At 42.9% G+C, this 23,052-nt stretch overlaps 1 protein-coding gene across 1 annotated transcript in view; it reads right to left on the bottom strand.

Annotated features, from left to right (window-relative positions):
* LOC311055772 (sialoadhesin-like) overlaps positions 1–16,173 on the bottom strand; it is a 43,289-nt gene extending 27,116 nt beyond the window's left edge. Inside the window, exons 1-2 of the mRNA XM_084072038.1 lie at positions 16,120–16,173; positions 15,807–15,839 (exon numbers count right to left, since the gene is read on the bottom strand). Of these exons, the coding sequence (XP_083928164.1) occupies positions 15,807–15,839; positions 16,120–16,150 (64 nt within the window). The 5' untranslated portion in view covers positions 16,151–16,173. The remainder of the gene's footprint in view (positions 1–15,806; positions 15,840–16,119) is intronic.
* Positions 16,174–23,052: the final 6,879 nt, after the last annotated feature.

Here is a 23,052-nt window from a genome sequence, read left to right on the forward strand (position 1 = left end):
GTTCGTCAGACAAGTCATCAGACAAACGCTCTGGCGGGTCTGGAGACCAGGATGATGGATACCAGGAGACGCTGTTGCCGGTGGTCGTCAGGGGACAAAACTTGGATTACAAGCCATGGTCGAACGTAGACATGACTGATTTTGTGAAGAAACTGCCACTTCTTCAAGATGGGGCCCATCCATGGATCTCTAAGCTTGAAGAATCTGTGGTGGGTGAGCAGCTGGCTGTCGGAGATATTAAAAAGTTGCTTGCCGCCATTATAGGGGTGCCCGCGATGGAAGAAGTTTTTGCCCGTGCGGGACTCCAGAGGTACACCCGTACGGCGATTGACGATGCAGACCTCTTTGCAGCGCTTCGGGGTGTGTTTTGGCGTGCGTTAAGAGACATTTATATAACTAATGTTCACCCGGACGTCATTCTTATTGACGCCCTTGGGGAGGCAGAGAACCCACGTGCGTTTGTAGCCAGAGCTCATCAGAAATGGCGAGACGTCACTGGCAATGACCCTGATCTTAACCAGATGGAACAGGCGCTCGTCAGAAGCAAGATTCAACAAGGCTTGCCTGAGCCTGTGCAGAAGAAACTTTCTGAGACTGTGGGCCTTGCTAGCATGGATAAACCAACTTATACAGATAATGTTGCACATCAAGTCACCCAGCATCGCAAGAAACTAACTGATCAGAAGGACAGTGACGTGGCCACAGTAAGGAAGCTTAACCAGTTACATCTGAGCGAAGAATACAAGCAAGGAGAATACAAGCAAGGAGTTCTCCAGCGGCCACGCTTTGACCAAAACACCTCACGATTTCCCCGGGCCGACTCTCGATCTGGGTTCAGACCTGACTTCAGTTGGTCTGTGGGGCCTTGCAATACTTGTGGGGAATATGGCCACCTTTGGCGTCACTGCAAATGGCCACCATCACATTTACAACCTTCAACACAACATCAGACTCCTTCACAATGGACGCAAGGGTCGTCGCCTCAACAAGGTCAACAGCACTCTCAAGATCAACGACGGCAAGTTGAGGCACCCCGTCCTCCTCAGGAGCAGCAGCTACCGCGTCTGGTGAACCCTTATAGGGGTCCACCAGTGGGGGGACTATAGGGTTGCCCAGAAGATTCGGAAGGAAGGTGCGAACAGCTGGTAGTGTCAGGGCCTGAGACAGAGCCCACTGTCTCGGTGAAGATTAACAATCGCACAGTAAAACTCATGGCTGATAGTGGTGCAGTTTTTACTTGTGTACGACCTTGTGACGCTATACACCTTCCTATGTCTGGACACTATGTCAGAACAATCGGATTTGAGGGAAAAGGACAGCTGATACCAATCACAAAACCAGTGAAGATTCAATACAAGTCTCAAGTAGCCAAGATCCCGATACTTGTGTCTACCAGTACCCCCATTGGCCTACTGGGACGTGATGCTCTATGCCAAATGAACTGTACGATTAAATGCACTCCTGATGGATGTGTGGTGCAAGTGCCCAGTGAAGTGGAAGTACCCAGGAAACGATATTCTCAACTGCCTGTTTATTCACAACCAGAAGGCTCCCTTGTGTACTGGTTGGGAAATCTAAGTCACGATTTGATGGAACCTGCCAGATTGTGGGAAAAGTTTATTGTGGCTAATATGCCAAATGCAAGAACGCCACGGTACCCCCCACATTGTACACTCCAATACTTCAAGGATGCCAGCACAGCTGATGCTACAGAATGGATGTCACGACAACCACAACAGATTCAGCTCAGCTCCAGCTGTATCATTCTTGGACCACAGGGTGCAGCTATGAAGATAAACAGACAAGAATACATGGATGAGACATTTAAAGTGGAAAACAGCATTCCACATGTGACTTTGAGGGTTGCTGAAGATCACTCACAGAAGCACATAGGGGCAATGATGGCGGAAGCAGAGGAGGCCATCTTTGCAACAACAAAAGAAAACCCTGCTATCTGGATAAGTGAAGATCGCAAATTCCTCAAACTCATGATATCTGCACAAGGCATGAGTCAACCTCAGACAGTGAAACTGACGAATGACTCTATGTTCACTGTGGAACTGGACCAAGTCCTCAAGGAAGAGATGTTCCTGCAAGTTCCAGAGAGCCTGTGGTCACAACACAGCACAGACATTGGCCTTGTTAAGTCCGCCCAACCGGTGAGAGTGTTATTAAGCCCAGGCGCCACACCCCCATGGCGACCTCAATATCCCCTCAAAGATGCAGCAGTTCAAGGCATCGAATCACAGATAAAAGGGTTATTAGAGGCCGGAGTTCTACAGAAAACAAAAGACCCACTTAGTAACATGCCCCTCCTCCCCATTTTGAAGCCTGACAATACTTTTCGTTTAGTTCATGACCTTAGAGCTATCAATGAAGTTGTGCAGGACTTTCCCGCGGAGGTCCCAGACCCGCACCTGTTACTATGTGATATACCCCCCAGTGCTACCTGTTTTACTGTTCTGGACCTGTGTGGAGCGTTTTTTAGTATTCCATTGAGTGAAGAAAGCCAAGGTTATTTTGGTTTCACGTATAAAGCTGAGTGCTATAATTATCGGAGGTTACCTATGGGTTTCCGACATTCCCCACACTTGTTTAATAAAATTTTGAAAGACGATTTAACTGATGTGGGTCCTCTTTTGAATAGTGTCGTGTTGCACTACGTAGATGATTTAATGGTCTGTGCCAAAGACAGAGAGACATGTCACAAAGACTCAATGATGTTGCTACAAAAATTAGCAGAAAAAGGCCACAAAGTTTCTAAGAAGAAACTCCAATATTGTCAGGATTCGGTGGTCTATCTTGGCCAGAGAATTAGTCATGGCCATCATAGCATATCAGAGGTTCACTTGGAGGCTATCCGCCATGCACCTAAACCTAGAACAGTGCGAGAGCTTATGAAATTCTTGGGCACGACCCAGTATTCTGCTGCTTGGTTAGAAGATTACACTACACTTACAGGTCCTCTTAGAAAGATGATTAAAGACACCGGAAGTGATCTGTTACATCGTAATGTTACCTGGAATGAAGATTCACTTGCGGCATTTGAGACCTTGAAAAGAAAATTAATGGAGGCGCCTGCCCTCGCACTGGTAGATTATACGAAAAACTTTCTGTTGTACGTATCAATGTCCACAGGTGGGAAGCATGCATGCGCTGTCCTTACGCAGCCTACTGGCACGTCCATCAACCCTCAGCCCGTTGCGTATTATTCAGTGGCTTTCACTGATGTGGAAATGGGCCTCCCGCCGTGCTACAGAGCACTAGCAGGGGTTTATTCAATGTATGAGAAGGCTTCGGCAGTGACTATGGGTTATCCAGTGACTATCCTCACTCAGCATAGTCTCAAAAATCTTTTGAATCATGGCAAGTATACTTTAACCATGTCAAGAATTAGGGACTACCATAGAATGTTGGAACAAGAGGATGTTACGGTAATTAGGTGTAACACCATTAACCCTGCTGATTCTTTGACTACGTCGGAAGATGGAGAACCACACGACTGTGTGGAAGAGGCAGAGAGATACTCTAAATTGAGATCTGACCTACAGGCTCTCCCGCTCCAAGAAGTGGATGCAGAGTACTGGACTGATGGGTCTTGCTATCGTACTGGCGATGTGTTAAGCGCAGGCTATGCGGTGGTACAGGCCCAGGGAGCTGACTTTGTAACAATTAAGGCGGAGCCGATTCCACAGCCATGTTCCGCCCAATTAGCAGAATTGGTCGCTCTCACAGAAGCCTGCTTATTAGCAGAGGACAAATGCGTAACGATCTATACGGATTCCTCTTACGCTATGTCAGTTTGCCATTTGTTTGGAGCAGTGTGGAAGAGCCGAGGCTTTAAGTGCTCAGACGGCTCTACCATAAAGCACCATGCACAGATACTAAAGTTGTTGTCAGCAATGATGAAACCCAAGAAGATTGCGATTGCGAAGTGTGCAGCTCATAAATCTGACGCATCACGTATTACTAGAGGTAATAATGCGGCCGATGAGGCTGCTAAGGCAGCTGCAAGTACTAACAGAATGAGAAATGTTCTTTTGGTAACGCACGAAATGGAGATAGAAGAAAAAATTACATTGAAAGATTTGATTTTGATGCAGGAAGAGACCAGTGTAATTGATCAAAACTTGTGGCGTGATAGAGGTGCTGTTAAAGACAGCACTGGCCTGTGGCGCAACCACGAAGGTTTAGTGATTGCTCCCCCTGATCTATTAGGTCTATTGATACATGATGCCCATGGTGTTGCTCATGTATCAAGGGGGGAAGTGAATAGAAAGATAACAAAAGAATATGGATTTTGGGCACCATATTTGTTAGAACAAATTGATCAAATTATAAGTCGATGCACCATTTGTTTAAAAAACAATATAAGACGAGGAGTGTTAACTCCCCCAGGACACATTCCAACCCCTAAAGGTCCCATGCAAGAACTAGTTATAGACTATGTTGACATGATTCAGCCCGTAGGGGGGAAAAGATACATGCTCGTTGTTGTTGACCGATTTAGTCGGTGGGTTGAAGCGATTCCAACTAAGAGAAAAGACGCTCAGTCTGTTGCTAACTTCCTTTGTCGTGAAGTATTCTCACGCTTTGGACTTCCGGTTCGGATTTCGTCGGATAATGGTAAAGAATTCATAGATAAAACAGTGAAACTTATCTTGCAAAAGTTAGGTATTAAACAACGTTTAGGAGCTGTTTACCATCCCCAGAGTCAAGGTATTTGTGAGAGGATGAACGGCGTTTTGAAGAACCGACTCATTAAAATCACTGAGCATACAGGGCTTAATTGGGTGGCGGCGCTACCTCTTGCACTAATGGCTTGCCGTTCTAGTGAAATCCGACACTTACGCATGACACCGCATGAACTTGCTATGGGCCGACGCATGCTAACCCCTGGTCTACACACTAGTGGTAAGGGTCCTAGCCTCTCACTGTTAGATGATGAAATGAAGGCTTATGTGCGTTACATGTCCAACCTCCACAGGAGGATCGCTGTTTATGTTTCTTCCAAACAGGAACAGGAGGAGAAGGAAGAGCTGACGCGGACAGACGCCAACACCATACTACCAGGGGACAAAGTGTTTGTGAAAGTGTTCAGAAGGAAGTGGTTCAACGAACGTAGGGAAGGCCCGTACGAAGTTGTGCGAAGTACCGGCACAGCTGTACAAGTGAAAGGGTCCCCCACGTGGTACCACTTAAACCACTGTGTCAAAGCTCCAGTCGAAGCAGAAGAGGAGCCGGATATCGGAGGGATAGAGACAGAAGTCGTCTCACCAGATCAACAAAATGACCATGAAAGAGGGCCAGCAAACAGGCCTACAGCAACAGAAATTGAGACAAGCCTCAATCCACAGGAACAAACCACAAGTAACGCTAATGACTATGACGATGAAGTTGGTGATGATCAGCTGCCTACTGCAACTGATACCGGGGACGAAGTCCCAGACCACGAGCAAAGCCAGAGATTCGACGTCATTGACTTTCAGTACCCCCCCGAACAAGACAAGATACACTCTGCAGAAAAACCCCAACCCGGTTCAGCGACTCCCCCAGACCAGCAACAGTCTGGAGAATGTGATCAAGTGGAAGAATCACAATCTGCCCCCCAAAGAGAAGAAAGGCCGGTACGTGAGAAGCGTAAGCCACAGTGGCTTAAAGACTACAGTTAAAGGACGATTAGGAGGATATATATTCCTCCCATGCTTTTGCCAAGTAATACCAGACTTTTATGCCCATCCAAGTTCTTGGAAAGATAATGAAGATGTCACCGTATCCCTAATGAGCAAAAACACAGGAAGTAGGAGACGATTCCGCTACAGTGATCATAGTTATGAGGATTGCTCCCTCCTCATAAATGATATTAGAATAACAGATGCAGGAGTATACACTTGTATTGTTGACAGTCCCAGTTGCCCATATCAACGACAGGCACTGCGACAGGAACTGGAGGATGGAGTATGTTCCCCGGATCAAGTGACTCTCATCGTTACAACTCCCACTCCCACTCCCACTGCCAGTTCCACTCCCACTCCCACTCCCACTGCCCTTCCCACTCCCACTCCCACTGCCAGTTCCACTCCCACTCCCACTCCCACTGCCCTTCCCACTCCCACTCCCACTGCCAGTTCCACTCCCACTCCCACTCCCACTGCCCTTCCCACTCCCACTCCTACTGCCATTTCCACTTCAACTCCCACGTCAACTCCCACTCCAACTGTTACTCCCACTCCAACTGTTACTCCAACTGTCACTCCTGTCCCAACTACAATCCCAAACCAAGTTATAGTTCCAAACTCCATTTTAACTATTCACCCTAATTTCACTCCAACTGCCACACCTGTATCACAGGAATCTGACGAAGCCAGACTTAGATTAACTAGGACAGTGCTTACAGGAGCAGAAATGCGGGAGCAACAGTGGGCCCGACGTTTCGAAGAAGCTGAATACCGTCTATTTAAGAATAGATCAACCGTAGCTGAACCCTTGTATGAAATAGCAAAAAGAAATCCTTGGTACCAGTATCTAGATTTCACTGCAAGGTCACTTGACAAAAAAGACTGTTATATGTGTACTAGGTCCAAAGTCAATACACTCATAGTGACAAACACTCAATATAGCTGGAAGAACTGTGGACGGGATAACAAAAATATCCCATCTACACTTTCCTTTTGCCCTGCACAGTGCCTACAATATCTGCAGTCTAAAGAATACTACCGTGAAGTGATGAAAAAGGGATATCAGGTGAGGGATTTGTGGGAGGCCCTAGTAAGAGAGCCCTGTGCATCACTTAATGTGCGAATGACTACGTCTCTGATAACTGTGCCTACCAGCACTCATTTGAAATTGACAGGCTCATTTGAATGTTTCCAAAGGATAGGAAATGTATTACTAGAAAGTGCCACCAAGGTGCCTATCATTGTGGTTGGCTATCTTGAGGAGGAATTGTGTTCTGAGATATTCCATCTCAATTTTGATTTTAGTCGTGAGATTGAAACGTGTGTTCTCCGTAATGGTTCTATTAGTAGGATGCCGGCGGTAAGGATGCTTAAGGGAAAACCGCCCCAGTATCCGCCCAACATATGCCCACTCCATTTTTCTACCCAGTCTGTGGCAGACCAGTTTTGGATCTGCGGAGACATGGTTTTGCGTAACGCATTGCCCTTCAATTGGTCGGGTCGCTGCGCCCGTGTGGAAGCTATACAATCAATTCTTGTCATCCCTGCTAGTGACCTTGACGAGAAACATACCGCCCCACCTCCCCGGTCCCGGAGGGCGGCTAAAAAGGGGTCGTCTAAAAAGAAGAGCATATTTTCTGATTCCCCGGTACTGTTTGATAAAGCTGGGGATCCATACAATATACCTCGTCATGCAATGGCTATTGATGATGACTCCATTCTGTGGACGTCACTCTTCTTCCCCACAGTGGGTATAGGAACCACAATTAGCTGGGTCAATTATATATACTATAATCAGCAGCGCTTCATTAATTTCACGTACGACGCTTTGGATGCTCTGGGACAACAGCTCAGAGCCACCAGTGATATGGCCTTACAGAATAGACAGGCATTGGACTTCCTGTTGGCCGATAAAGGAGGAGTTTGTGTGATGTTGGGAAGCAGCCACTGCTGTTCATACATACCGGACAATACAGGCCCTAACGGTAGTTTCACGCTTGCAATGAACAAACTGAGAAACCTCAAAGGGGAGGTCCAAACCCACTCGGGAGTTGCGGAAGGTTGGGGATGGCCTAACTTGTTTTCCAGTTTCCGTATGGGGAACTGGGGATCGTATTTGGCCCAAATTGGAATAACCATACTTGTCTGTGTGCTTGTATTGGCCTTTATCCTTTGCTGCTGCATCCCTTTGACTCGCAGCCTGATATCAAAAGGAATTGACAGGGCCATGAACACTCAAGCTATCCAAATGACAGAGGTTGTCGCAACAAATATACCTATCACTAATCCGGCAGAAGAAATCGAGGAGATCAAGGAAGTACATTCCGATTTGGATCTGTGCGAGTATGCAGACTTTTGCTACACTGACACTGAGGAGAAAACTTATGAATGGGACGCAGAAAAGGACGAATCCCCGCTCCTTTCTCTCCCCAGTCCCTGAATCCACAGCCCCTTTACCCCATGCCCACGGATACATGCCCACAGATACATGCCCCCTCTCCCTTCATCCCCGGAGACATACCTTTTCTGTCCTCTCCCTTTTTTTCTCTTTTACAGCTTTATCTCAACTTTACTCTATCTTTTCTCGTGAGACGGGTTTTCCGTTCATGAAGACAGATGTCCGTCAGAGACCCTGATGAAGACAAAGATCGTTTGATAGTGCGTTTTAATGTAGGCGATTTTTTAGTTTTTTAGTGTTTTGATGCGCGTAGTAAACGCCGATTTGCATGCCTTTAATTGTTTGATGATGTTTTTCTGGTTTTATATTTTGTCATTTTAGTTATCTTTGAAACATGTATTGATTGATGACGTTTAATAGTTTGCTGTCTATTTTGGACATGTTTGCTTTATATTTGCAAATTTTAGTAGTTTTATACGTAAGTTTAATTGTAGTAACGTCATTCATGTCGTATTTTTTACTGTTACCTGCCATATTATATTGTTTGAGAAGGAGACTAGTTCAAGGGTTTGTTTAGCCTATTTGGGTTACAGTTCTTGTTTTGCCAAGGGGGGCCTGGATGATTTCAACACGTTGTTCTTTTTCTACATGAGGAGTAGCAGGTTTTTTTACTGTTTGTGTTTTGATACTAATGTTTAGTTAGCTTTTTATATGTTTTTATTTGTTAGTGTTATTTAGGTTTGTATGGTTACTGTTTTATGTCCCCACGTTTATGTAGGACTTGTAGAGTCCTCCAAGGGGGGACTATGTAGTATATTAGACTAAGCATATAGTCTTGTAATGAACAGTCTTGTAATGAACACACACATGAGGAGCACATGGTCTGAGTTGAATCACACCAAGAATAGGCCTAGAAACCTGTCCTCCCCCGCAGGATGCTGCACACTGAAAATCACTGATCACTTGTTGATGAGGAACAGGCATTTAAACAGCACATGGTCCTTGTACTTACTTACATACATACATCCATACATAATATCATATATCAATATACACTAATGCACTAGTACTTATATTGTAATACACATACATTGCAATATAACTTTCATACTACTACTGAAGGTTTAAATAGACACAGTCCATTGATTACTAGATTGCCTAGCAAGGCATTCCTGATTAGCCACAGAAATTCTACACCCTTTCATGGGGGAGAAAGACCCAATCCTTAAGATAAAGGTCCATTCTTTTAGGAGGTCCAGATGGCCAGTATCTCCTGGGGTCATCTGACCTTAGTGACCACTGTATTGTCTTAACCAAAATCTCACAATAGACTCCCACACACACCCAACTCCTTAATCTAGCGCACATACATTTACACACATAGTCTAACACACACACCTACGTGCACACTGAAGTACATCCATACATGCCTATACACACACACAGGACACACACCGTTTTGGTATCTGGTTCAGAGCACACACGCCACGTGCACAAACCTATAGGAAGAGTGTGCATGTGCATACACACCGAGTATAAAAAAGGTTCTCTAAAGTGAAGTCTGTCTCTTTCCTGCTGAAGCTGCGATGTGATGTTAACTCTTTACTCTCCTTGAATAAAGTAACCAATTAGAAGCCATGCCTTGGACTCCTTCATTCTCCTTAAACAAGGGCAAATAGTCTCACAGATTAATGCATTTTACTACACAACAAAAATGTGTACATATAGGATACATCAAATACATGTTTACAATATGCCATCTACAATATCGAGTCATCTTCAAAACATACCATATTTCACACAAACATCTCAGGAACCACAATCCCTACTACCTACCTACTCAGTTCCCTATTTAGAAACAGCTTCTAGTGCTGCTGTGTGTGTGTGTGTGTGTGTGTGTGTGTGTGTGTGTGTGTGTGTGTGTGTGTGTGTGTGTGTGTGTGTGTGTGTGTGCGTGCGTGCGTGCGTGTGTGTGGGACCTTTGAGATAAGAGCTATAGAGCACCTTTAACCATTAAAACGGGAAAGCATCTGTGTCATTTTAGTATAGCGTTGGCTATTCAAATGTAGCAGATCTACAAGCTCACAAACATTTTAAAAACAAATCTTGAAAGTATAGGATTTTGAATGTGTTTTAACACAAATCTTCTCTCCTGGGTGGTCCCTCAATGTCAATTTGGGGGTCCTTGACTTGAAAAATAACTACAGCTGTATGTAGCAACAACTACGCACAGAGGCGTAGAAGTATTTCATGAATAAAAAGAAAAAAATCTAATCATTTCCATAAATAAATAAAATAGCAGATCTACAAGCTCACAACACGGCGCGAAGCGATGCGTTGTGAGCTTGTAGATCTGCTATTTTCACTATCGGTCCCCGGCAAACGTCTAATTTCTCTTTTGGCTCTTGAGCTAAAAGGTTTGAGAACCACAGCTAGCACCAAAAGAGGTTTGCCTAGATGATTTACAACCAAGCAACCACTTTTAGTGCTATTTAGCACCATTTGTTTTGTGTGTCAGATATAATCTATACTGAACCACACATGTCACGTGTTCAAACTTACAGAAGTGTACAAATTGACCACTTCTGTTTCGTCATACAGTACTTCTCTCTTTTTTTTTAATCGTTTTGTAATCAGTTTCCTCCCATAGAGTGACAACACCCTAGTAGACTATGGTCAATATGAGATAGTTTCATAAGCCTAAAATTATGATAACCTCCTCATCCTCTCCTGTACATACGAGGGTCATTTCCACACATCGTAACAAACAAGAGAAAGAAAAACAAATCAGATAAAACCATCAGAAGCATTTTACACTGAGTTTCAAGATTAAATACATCTTTTTGTAATTGTGTCTAAATGTGTCTTGTACGGCAATGTTATGTGTAAATTCCAGGAATGTCTTTATGGATGACTGTCTTTCAGAGATCTCCAGAACATGTGATTGACACTGTATTATTTAAGTGTTATTTTTTGGTCAGAAACATTTTTTTTTAAATAAAAGGTTAAAGCTCTACAGTATATTCATTGTGACAGTAATCATTGCTATAGAGTGTTTCTTCAGTAACAAGGGTCCCCCTGTCTCTCCAGCTCTTTAATAAACAGAAAATACATTTTCAGGTAGGTGACAACAGTTCAGCCAATCAGGAGAGAGTTCTTTCTTCACTGACGTGCAGTGGTGTAAAGTAACTAAGTACATTTACTCAGGTACTGTACAATTTTTAGGTACTTTTGAGGAGTATTTCCAATTGTCTATACTTTTACTTCGCTACTCCACTACATCTCACTTGTACTTTTACTCCACTACAATTATTTTAACACTTTAGTTACTAGTTACTTTGCAGATATAAATCATTACATTATAAAACATACATTAACCACTTTAGCCCTATTTTATAAAATAGACAACACGTTGTGAGCTTGTAGATCTGCTATTTTCAAACATTTTAGTACTTTTACTTTTGGTACTTTAAGTACATTTTGATACCAATAAGTTAGTACTTTTACTCAAATAAATTTTGAGTTGCCTAAATTTCCCACCACTGGTGTACACGTCATCTTTTAAAACGGTTATTTGAATAATCGAAAAATAAAGAAATACATTATTTTACTGAAATTAACACCCAGTAAATAGCCCAAACTGAGCACATTTCGATCTATAAGGCCAAATCTCATTTGAAAAAATATGTTAGAGCATATGAAAGCCATTTAACATGTTTATACTATTGGAATCTTACACACCTGCTCCCAAATAATGAATTATTACAGTACACAGCGCAAAAGTAGGTCAAATAAATCAGCTGTCACCAGCTGCAGCGCAAGTCAGAGCCGTCTGAACTGAGCTGTCCTTAAAAGTTTAAACCGTAACATGACATATGGATCTTCAGACAAACAATTGTGAGCGCAAGCGTAGGCTTATTCTCTCTCTCGCTCGCGCAGGTTATGGGTGAATGTAATGCAAAATCTATGTAAAGCGCTTTGGATAAAAGTGCTAAATGCACCATTTACCATTTACTATCAGAATATAGAGCTATTTAAGACTGCTACTGAACGAACACTCTAGCAATGATTACTATCAGAATATATAGGTATTTAACACTTATTTCAACCAAAGAAAATTCCTTACCCTAACTTTAACCACATGAACCATAGCATCTCTATTCTGGTCAAACTGATCGCTTCTGTAACTTAGTCATAGTGTCAAAATATGAGATAGTATAATAAACCTGCTGTACAATACTGTATGGTTTATAAATATGAGATATGATCATAAACCTGTACAGTACAATGATGTATGGTTTATAAATATGAGATCGTTTCATAAGCCTGTATAGTACAATACTGTATGGTTTATAAAACAGACTGTGGGGGTCTGATTGCATCAGTGGTTCTCAACCTTTTCAGGCTGTGACCCCCCAAAATAATCCTATTTGAACTGGGGACCCCCATTTTGTTTGACTTCGTTCCACAGATACATTTGAACAGTTTGGCCAATGTTTTATAGTAGCCTACAGTTTGTTGATTAATTTTGTATTTGGTCTTTTTCTTTTTTCCCTTTTCTTGAGGTATAAAAAGGTCTTAATTGTCACTTCACTATCATCTGGGGACCCCCCAAAATCATGTGGAGACCCCCCTGGGGGTCCCGACCCACAGGGGGAGAACCACTGGCATAGATGATGATGTACACTACTAGACCTCACACCTACATTAGGACTCACCTAACCCCTGCTAGTTATGCTAGAGTGGGATGGATCAGGGTAGAGCAGTGGTTTTCAACCTTTTTCCTGCCAAGGACCCCTAAATTGATATACATTTGGCCGCGGACCCCCAATTGAAAATGTTTTGTGCCAGGGACCCCCATAATCAAAGATATCAGTTCATTTTCGCTTTAAAAAATATAAATATTCAAAGATATGCACACTTTTTCAAGGTTTTTCAAAAATAGCAGATCTACAAGCTCATAGCGCGGCACTCGGTGCCGCGCTATGAGCTTGTTTATCTGCTATTTTTGAATAGCCAAAGCTAAGTGGTTAAACATGATTGTGACGCTATTAACTCATTTTGCTGGGGACCCCCTTGTACTCCCTCAAGGACCACTGGTGGTCCCCGGACCACTGGTTGAAAACCACTGGGGTAGAGGACAGAGTACAGCTACTTGCAATGGGCCTGGTTTTCAAGACACTCAAGGGACCAGTGTCCATGTACCAAACTACTTCAAAAGAGTGAAAAACATCCACGGGCACAACACCACTGATCTCATTCCCCCCAGATTCGGCACAAACATGGGGATGAATTCATTCTACTATTATGACACCAAAATGTGGAATGCCACCAGCCATCATTAAGTGTGACTCCCTACGCTCGTTCAAAACCGCCATAAAAGAGCACCTGCATGTATAGTATTGTATGTTGTATGTCTTGATGAATTGAATACATAGGACCACAATGGAAACAGGCCCTCAGGGCTTTTCGTGTCCTTTTAGCATTATTGTATGCAAACTGTTAATAAAGTATTCAATCAATCAATCAATCAATCAATCAATCAATCAATCAATCAATCAATGCTGGTCCCTTTAGTTTGTATTTATTTGATAGATTGACTGATCTGCTGATTGGTGCGTTTTCACTACTTCATAATTTTAAATATGTATATATATATATATATATATATATATATATATATATATATATATATATATATATATATATATATATATATATTTTACAGGGATTTTTTTGTTTCCAGTCCAGCCCTAAGTGTATTATGTCGTAAGTGGTTTTTATGTGAAGAGGACCACAATAAATGCGCCCATTGTGTTTTTATCCTCGATGATGTTATGACTGTATGTCTGGAAACTGCTACTTTTTTGTATGTATTATCACCATATAAAGTCAATCAATCAATCAATCAAAAAAAACTCAAGAAAATATTGCTTCCAGTGCTCCCCAAAGTTCTCTGAACGCCCTCTTGGGGATGTACCAAAGTATACGAAGATGAGGTTGAAAATGGGTGAAGTGCTCCTTTAATATATAATAAAACAAACTCACATAAATAAATACGTAATAACTGAGACGATGAATTATATGACGGTTTGAGGTGTAAATATGTCTTAATGTGCAATGTAAAAATTCCAGGAATGTCATATGCAAGACGTTCCAAAACGTTCATGTGATTGACATCACACCTGCTGTACAAACTGGCCGCTTCTGTATCTTTTGTAACATACTTCTCTCTTTTTATCTTTTTGTTATCAGTTTCCTATTACAGAGCGAAAAAAGCAAGTAGTGTCAATATGAGATAGATTTATAAGCCTTTTGTATGTTTGTCTGGTTGCATATTGTTATTGGGTCCCTTTCACTACTTAATTTTTTGTAACAATTACACATATTAAGACCACCGTCGTTTTCATTCCCCGGTTGATCTTTGTTTCCAGTCCGCCCCTGAGTACCTTTGGACCCCCGGGCCTGGGCCCGGCATGCCTGTACAGGGATCCAGCTCTGTGTCTCAGAGAAGAGCTGTGGAGAGGTTAGAAACCTGCCTACCAGTGACATCATTGGTAGGCAGGTTTGGTAACTTCAAAAAATATTTCAAACGTAAGTGTTTTTTGATCAATGCAGGAACAATGGCTTCTTTTTCAGCATGCTAACTTCCCAGGAAGAGAAAGGCTGTAGTTTCTATTACCTTGGGGATACCTATCAATCTGATCAATCAATCTCTGGATGATGAATCCATGTCACAGCCACAGCCATGTACCTCATCTCTCTCTCTCTCTCTCTCTCTCTCTCTCTCTCTCTCTCTCTCTCTCTCTCCCAGACATGCAGCTACAGAAAATGTATCTTACATTGCCAGTTGAGTTGACAAAAATAATACACAACACACAGAACGTATATGAGGGGCTGTTACATGAACACAATAAACAATGATCATGGTAGACAAGGAACGTTGCTGCCTCTCTCTCGGTCACACACGCACGCGCGCACGCACGCACGCACGCACGCACGCACGCACGCACGCACGCACGCACGCACGCACGCACGCACGCACGCACGCACGCACGGCACGCGCACATGCACACACGCACGCAGACATGCAGGCACACAGGCACGCACGCAATGGTAGTAAAACCAGTACACAGCAGGACTTGATCAATCGTTGTGCATTTGTCACAGTTTGGCATCAAGTATAAATTGGGCTTTAGCCTTAGTCTTTAGTATCCTTCCCATGCATCCTTCCACCTGTACAAACCCCCTTCAACACTTAGAAATGTACCATACAGCTATATATGCCAATCTACCATCATCATCATCCCCAATAGAAAACGTACAACTAATACACAATTCACAAACCAAGCCTCATGTGACTGCAATGTTAATGAAAGGAAGGAAGCCTAGAATGAAATGAAGCAAATGTGCATGTGGATATGTTAAACTGGCGCCCCCCAAGAGCGCGTCAGCACCCCCCATTAATAAATATATTATAGCCTATTATAGCCTATTGCTTCCAGCGCTCCCAAAGTTCTCTGAGCCCCCCCTGGGGGGCGGTACCACCCCCGTTGAGAAACACTACACTATACAAAGATGAGGTTGAAAATGGGTGAAGTGCTCCTTTAATACTTAATAATAAACTGACATAAACATATGTAATAACTGAAATTATGAAGTGTGTGACAGGTGTAAATATGATCTTTACTGAGTGAATAAAACATATTAAATATTAAATACATCTTCACCTTGACCGTGTCCACAGGAGATGACACTCAGCACTGAAAGATATAACAATAACAAAATGTTGTTGTTTAAATGTTCCCCGAGTTTTTTGTTCCCCGGATTATTATGTTCCCCGCTTACCAAAGGGGTTTGTGTTAGTGTTAGGTTTAGGGTTGTAAGCGGGGAACATAGAACCCCTAGGTAACATAGATACGCTTCTACATTTAAATGTTCAAATATTACTTCAATATAGCTATTAGTAATATTAGAGATATAATAGTATACTAATAATATTGATACTGTATATCAGAGCTATAATAATAGTTTTATACTCACAGAGGAGAACGCAGGGCAGGGTGAGACTCATCCTGTCCTGAGATGAACTACTCTGAATAAACCTTCAAATCTAATAGCTCTTTACACTGAACTTATAGATACTGCTGAGAGAGAGAGAGAGAGAGAGAGAGAGAGAGAGAGAGAGAGAGAGAGAGAGAGAGAGAGAGAGAGAGGTGGGGGGGGGGGTTGAGAAAGATGTTACAGTTCTTGTGATGAGCTCGTCATATAACTTCTTCATTACATTCAGATCTGTTCGAACTTCCCTTTTTTTTGGAAGAGAGATTTGCATACATTTGGTGCAGATCTACCGTAAATAGATTTTGTCCTTACATATGACATACTATGTAATGTATTTACATATAAAACAATATTTTAAATGTAAATGTAATTTTAAAACAACAGTGCATCATCACATATTCAGGACAGATTACTGGTCAGCTTCATGAAAATCCACACTTTTGTACTTGGTTTTGACCGTGACCGTGTCACTTTGACCTTTTGACCTTTGGACACCCAGAAGGGTACCTCTCGGACCTCCTGGACGATTACATCCCAGAGCGGGACCTGAGGTCTTCCGACTTGGGGCTTCTCACCACCCCTCGTAGCAACAAGCGGACCCTTGGCGATAGAGCTTTCAGCGTGGCAGCCCCTGACCTCTGGAACTCTCTCCCAATGGAGATTCGCCAGATGCAAACACTGGACTCAAGTCCGCACTGACGAGACACTTATTTACTCAAGCTCTTGGCAATTAATGTGTTTATTGTGTGTACTGTAAAGCGTCCTTGGGTTTCTGAAAGGCGCTATGTAAATCCAAGTTATTATTATTATTAGAAGTTGATCATCTCTTTGGGTCAGCTTACTGATCATGTTTGGTTCACCACTAGGAGGACTATTTTTGTCCAAACATCACGCAAATCGGTACACATTATCTCTATAGTCTCTATAAGTGATCAAGACGGATCTTGATCTCTTGATTTTTATATTCCATCCTGATTGGCGAATTCCGAACATTGCTGGCCCACAATAACCTACCTGACCTGGCGGAGACCTGCGCTCCAATGAGCATGTTTTCTATTTTTTATGTGAAACCTTGTGTGCTGCTGTTGTGGCCAGGACTTTTAATCACAATGGGACTATTCCTGGTAAAATAAAGGTGAAATAAATAAAATAAAGGAGAAGGGTAACATGCACTTCGGCCTAGCCAGAATCAGGGCAGCTACCACGGGCGAGGGTCCGGGGGGGGGCAGAGGGACATCCGGCCGGTGAAGGGCCAGTTTATAGCCACCTGTAGACCACCTGCTGTGGGACCTCGTCCATGCCCGGAACACAGCCAGGTCACAGGTTCCTTAACCTGCGACATGGTGTCAATGAGAGACAAACGAATAGGCAATCAGAGAGAGAGAGGAGCAGAGCGAACTGAAACCGCTCCATGGACTGAGGATCACGATGCCAACCACACATCGATTGACGGCCCCTGTATCTTGACGACGGGGACAACAGGTGACCGAACGAGCCATCAACACTTGTTTGACCCCGAGAGCGGATGTGAGTGACCAGAGAGGAAGAGGTGCCGTCACAGTCATACTGTATTTCAGGAGTGATGGTATATATTATATGTGTGTGTGTGTGTGTGTGTGTGTGTGTGTGTGTGTGTGTGTGTGTGTGTGTGTGTGTGTGTGTGTGTGTGTGTGTGTGTGTGTGTGTGTGTGTGTGTGTGTGTGTGATTGATTGATTGAAACCTTTATTTCAGGGAAATCCGTGTGTGTGTGTGTGTGTGTGTGTGTGTGTGTGTGTGTGTGTGTGTGTGTGTGTGTGTGTGTGTGTGTGTGTGTGTGTGTGTGTGTGTGTATGTGTGTGTCAGGGGGGTGTTTCACCTCACGGCTCCTTGTTCAAGAAATGTCACATTCTTTGAACAGCAGAGCAGTGCTGCCATTGAGATGCTGCTCCGCACGACGAGCTTGCAACGAGTCGCTTTGCGTCGTGTTTTGAGCTTGCGGATCTGTTATTTTTGATGCTTTTGTGTGACGCTGTAGTATGATCAAGTATAGGCGTTAATTCATGAAAAAAACACAGACATTGATAAATAAGAATATCAACAACAGTAAGTAAAAGGTAAAGATAAATATCAGTATGTACAGATGTGACCTCTGACCTCTTCACCCTTCCTGATCTTTCCCTGTAAAGCCCCTTTTTGCTGCTTAACGCTGAATGCTATGTATTGCTTAAATGCCAAGGTGTGAGGCAAGAGAAAGAGATTTCTGAATCAAACAGCTGTTTGACCAAATAAGTCAAAAAAAGCAGAAGTGGTTGTAAGTAATGGTGTAAGCCTTTGGGAAAGTACAGTGCAGGCGTGCATTCTGTACCTTTGGCCTTACATGTGCTTACAACATCACAGGAAATGTCAAAAGACTAGACGACAGGATGGACTCAGTTGACCCGGAGAAATCAAGGTTCAAGGTTACTTATTTTGTCTCCCTTTGTAAACACGGACCAGCAGCATACATACACAATGCAATACATTACAATACAATACAATACTGTACAAGGAGGCACGTTGGCGCAGTCGGTAGCCCTGTCGCCTCACAGCTAGAAGGTCCTGGGTTCAATTCCCGCTGGCGGACGCTGTGGGCGCTGGGGGCGTGTCTTCTCCTCATCGTCATCAGCGCCCATACCTTAGGTGGGGTTGGCGAAAGGGCCTACTCTGTGTGGAGTTTGCATGTTCTCCCCATGTCTCTCAGGGTAGTTAAAACCCTCACAAAAACATGTAGTAATCCTGGTCGCTATACCCCCCCATGACAGCCGGGGCGCCTGATGGAGGGGAAGGGAACTGGTTGGAATAACGTGTTCCTTCCACGCACTATGTCCAACCAGGGAAACTCCCCCCTGTCAGGTGACAAGAAGGTCAGTTGGCTCTCATGCATTGAAGGAGGCATGAGCTCGGCCCTGGCCTCTCTAGGCTGGTGAGGGGAGTGTAGCGCCCAGGATCACTTAGAAAACTGGCAACTGGCACCGGGAAAAAAATAAGGGTTACAAAATCGCGGGATAAAAATTCTGAGAAAGTAAAAAAAAAGAAAGAAAAAAAAAATCAGTACAAAATAATAAGTCACACAGAGACAACCCTAACAGTCATACATCACCCTCCAGCATAATTTATCACCCAGTGCAACAAGAGCAACACCTATAGCACCACCTCAGAACCTTCTACCCTGCTGTCTGCCTCCACAAGGAGTCCATTGAGGAGTGAGATGGACAGAGGGACAAAGGAGTACTTGAACCTATTATAGCTCCATGCAGGGACCCTACATCTCCTACCTGGCGGCAGTAAGTCTTACTCAGGCAAGGTATAGTACATGGAGAGGGTCAGACAGACAGCAGTTACAGTTACCAAGTTACAGAAACAGCAATACTTAAGACAAGAAATAACAAAGAGAAGCACCATCAATAAAGAGCAACAGTATACAAAAGTATACACCTATACAACTATCCTGCACTATGCAGAAAAACAACAAGAGGTTACAGTGTTCTCACAGTATCCTGCCCCAAAACAAATAAAGACTTGATGTCAATCCATGCAATCAGTACAATCAGTGCAATGCAAAGAACAGAGACAGTGTCCACAGTGCAGTCAGCACAATAACCATACCCTAAAGCAGTGGTTGTCAGTGGGGGTCCGAGGACCCCCAGGGTCCTTGGGGGGGTTCCAGGGGGTCCCAAGCAAAAGTAGTTAACAAATAGCATCACAATCATTTTAACCACTTTATCCATTTATCTATTAGCTATTCAAAAAACTCACAGCACATCACTTCTTGCCGTGCTGTGAGCGTGTACATCTGCTATTTTTTTTAAAATTTATTTTAATATCGGAAATGTTTGGTGGACAGAATGTGGTGATGTTCAAGTTTGAATCATTTTGAAAATAATTCTGGGGGTCCCTGGCACAAAACATTTTTAGATGGGGGTCCGAAGCCGAATACACATTAATTTGGAGGTCCTTGACATGAAAACTGCCCTAAAGTGTCATTAGAGGTCAGAGTACCTGGTACATCTTTTATTCCAAGTTATCCAATTAAAACCGGGAAAGTCATCTGTGTCATATTCGATTTTAGCGTTGGCTATTCAAAAATAGCAGATCTACAAGCTCACAGCGCGTCACTCTGTGCCGCGAGCTTGTACATCTGCTAATTTTGAACATTTTTGAAAACTCTTTTCTTGAAAAAAGTTTGAAAACTCCTGATTTAGAAGGCATTTGTAGAAGTCTTAATGGGTTATATGACAGTTGACTTGGCAGAGCCACCAACGTATGTCTCTTTGATCCACAGTATTGATAATGCAAGTGTGATAAAGGCTTGTGTGTGTGTGTGTGTGTGTGTGTGTGTGTGTGTGTGTGTGTGTGTGTGTGTGTGTGTGTGTGTGTGTCTATATTTATTGCAACGGTGCGCCTCGCAAGTTCCTGTGTTTGTGATGTCCGCAGTCCACGCTCGACTCACCCTCCCTCTAGACCGGTGGTTCTCAACCTCAGGCCATGACCCCCCAAAATAATCACATTCTAACTGGCGACCCCCACCCTGAACAAGCACTTGGAATGCTTGTCAGGGTGGATAGGCTACTTGTTGCCAACAGGATACCTTTGTTTAACACCAGTGCTCTCTGACTAGTACTGACACTTGGTTTAATATCTTCTTGTTGTCATCTTCTTTGGGTCAATTGATTGACAGTCAGACAGCAGTGGATCAGTGGTGTAAAGTAACTAAGTACATTTACTTAGTACTGTACTTAAGTACAATTTTGAGGTACTTTGACTTTACTGGAGTATTTCCAATTTTTTATACTTTTACTTTTACTCCACTATATCTCAGTCAAATATTATACTTTACAAGCTCACAGCGCGTTGCGATGCGACTAGATCTGCTATTTTCAAAATATTTTATACATTTGAAACCCGTGAAATGGGACATTCTGCATTATTAGTACTTTTACTTTTGGTACTTTAAGTACATTTTGATGCCAATACGTTTGTACTTTTACTCAAGTACATTTTGAACATCGGACTTTTACTTGTAACAGAGTATTTCTGCATTGCAGTATTGATACTTTTACTTAAGTAAAACATTTGAGTACTTTCTCCACCACTACAGTGGATAGACAGAGCAGCTATGAAGCAGAGGTCATGCTAGGATTTTAAACTGCCTCACAATATCCGCAATTATTACAGTTTGCCCGGATATCTGATAAAAAGAAATAACGGTCATACATGTTTAATGCATTAGGTGTGTAAATGTAGCTGGACAGTGATTGTATTTTGGATTGAAAACTATTTGAACAAATTGAATATAAACAGCTTCTTGCACAAATAGATTATTGCTACGTTAGGCTGCAATAGGCTCTATGCACAGCAGCCATATTATCACTTCCTTCACAGGTGTTACTAATGATACTAATGAAGGCTCTGTTCCATTTAGTGTAGCACAGTGGTTTCCACGACCCCCATAACTCTCAGAGTTGCACACCCGTAAGGGGCCATTTGGAAGCCCATGAGGGTCCCTGGACCCCAACTGTAGACCCACTGGTCTAGCAGAGTGTTTCCAGTGGGCCAACATGCAACAATATCAGCACCCTGACTCTGTTTGACCAGAATGGAACAGAGCCTTCATTAGTATCATTGGCAACACCTGTGAACGTCTTCACAATATGGCTGCTGTGAATAGAGCCTATTTGCACATTTTGTGAGCGTGCTGCGTGCGTAATGATTTCTCAATAATGCTGATGCATCATCAGTTTATGAGAACACATTTTCTTCAGAATAACAAACAATGAAAAAGTAGCAGCACAAAAAACTGGCCACTTCAGAATAATCCTTCAAAAGGTTGATTCTTGGGTCAGCTGACATGTTCAGGCAATACATCAAAAATATAGACGGCTCACAGGTTAGGCCCCTAGTAGTGGTGCCCCAGGCAGTTGCCAAGTCTGCCTAATGGCACACACACACACACACACACACACACACACACACACACACACACACACACACACACACACACACACACACACACACACACACACACACACACACACACACACACACACACACACACACACACACACACACAGGTGTAACAATCAACCAAGTCAAACTGGGGAACGGAAAGGAAAAAAACCTGCCTGGAGGATGGCGCCCCCCTGAGGTTGGTGCCCAGTGCTGCAGCACTTAAAGCCCTTGCATCCACCACTGAACCCACGTGTTGTTTACATTTCTGACTAATACAGTATTCAATCGATCAATCAATCAATCAATCAATCAATCAATCAATCAATCAATCAATCAATCAATCAATCAATCAATCAATCAATCAATCAATCAATCAATCAATCAAAAACAAACACACACTCAATATTCTTACTGAGTGACTTTTATTGACTTGACACCAACTGCAGTAATAACTGTGTGTGTGTGTGTGTGTGTGTGTGTGTGTGCGTGCGTGCGTGCGTGCGTGTGTGTGTGTTACATGGTTCTTGTACGGTTACACACATATATGTTACCCTACATTGTGTCCTTGCTTACTGTAAGTCGCTCTGGATAAAGAGCGTCTGCTAAATGCCTAAACAGTAAACTGTAAAGTGTACATTCATTGGTGATGATCCATTTGTATGGTTACATTCATAAAATTTCCATCTGTCTTTATCCACATGGTGTTGGGTATTCCTACACGCCCGTACCTAAAGAAGTGAAACACAGTTACAGTAAATATTCAAAACCGGATAGCATACTGTGTCATTAAACATGCAATATAAAATGTAGTATATTTCCTAAGTGTGGAATGTGAACACTCATTCAGTTTGTATCATTCATTAAGTTACATTTTCATTCCATCTTAACACATCACAAATATCTCTGTTCAGTTGTAATTCTCTCAACAAACACTCAAAACATAATTG

This window comes from Gymnoscopelus microlampas, assembly GCF_963454915.1.
Source record: "Gymnoscopelus microlampas genome assembly, chromosome: 11".
Taxonomy (NCBI): Eukaryota; Metazoa; Chordata; class Actinopteri; order Myctophiformes; family Myctophidae; genus Gymnoscopelus; species Gymnoscopelus microlampas.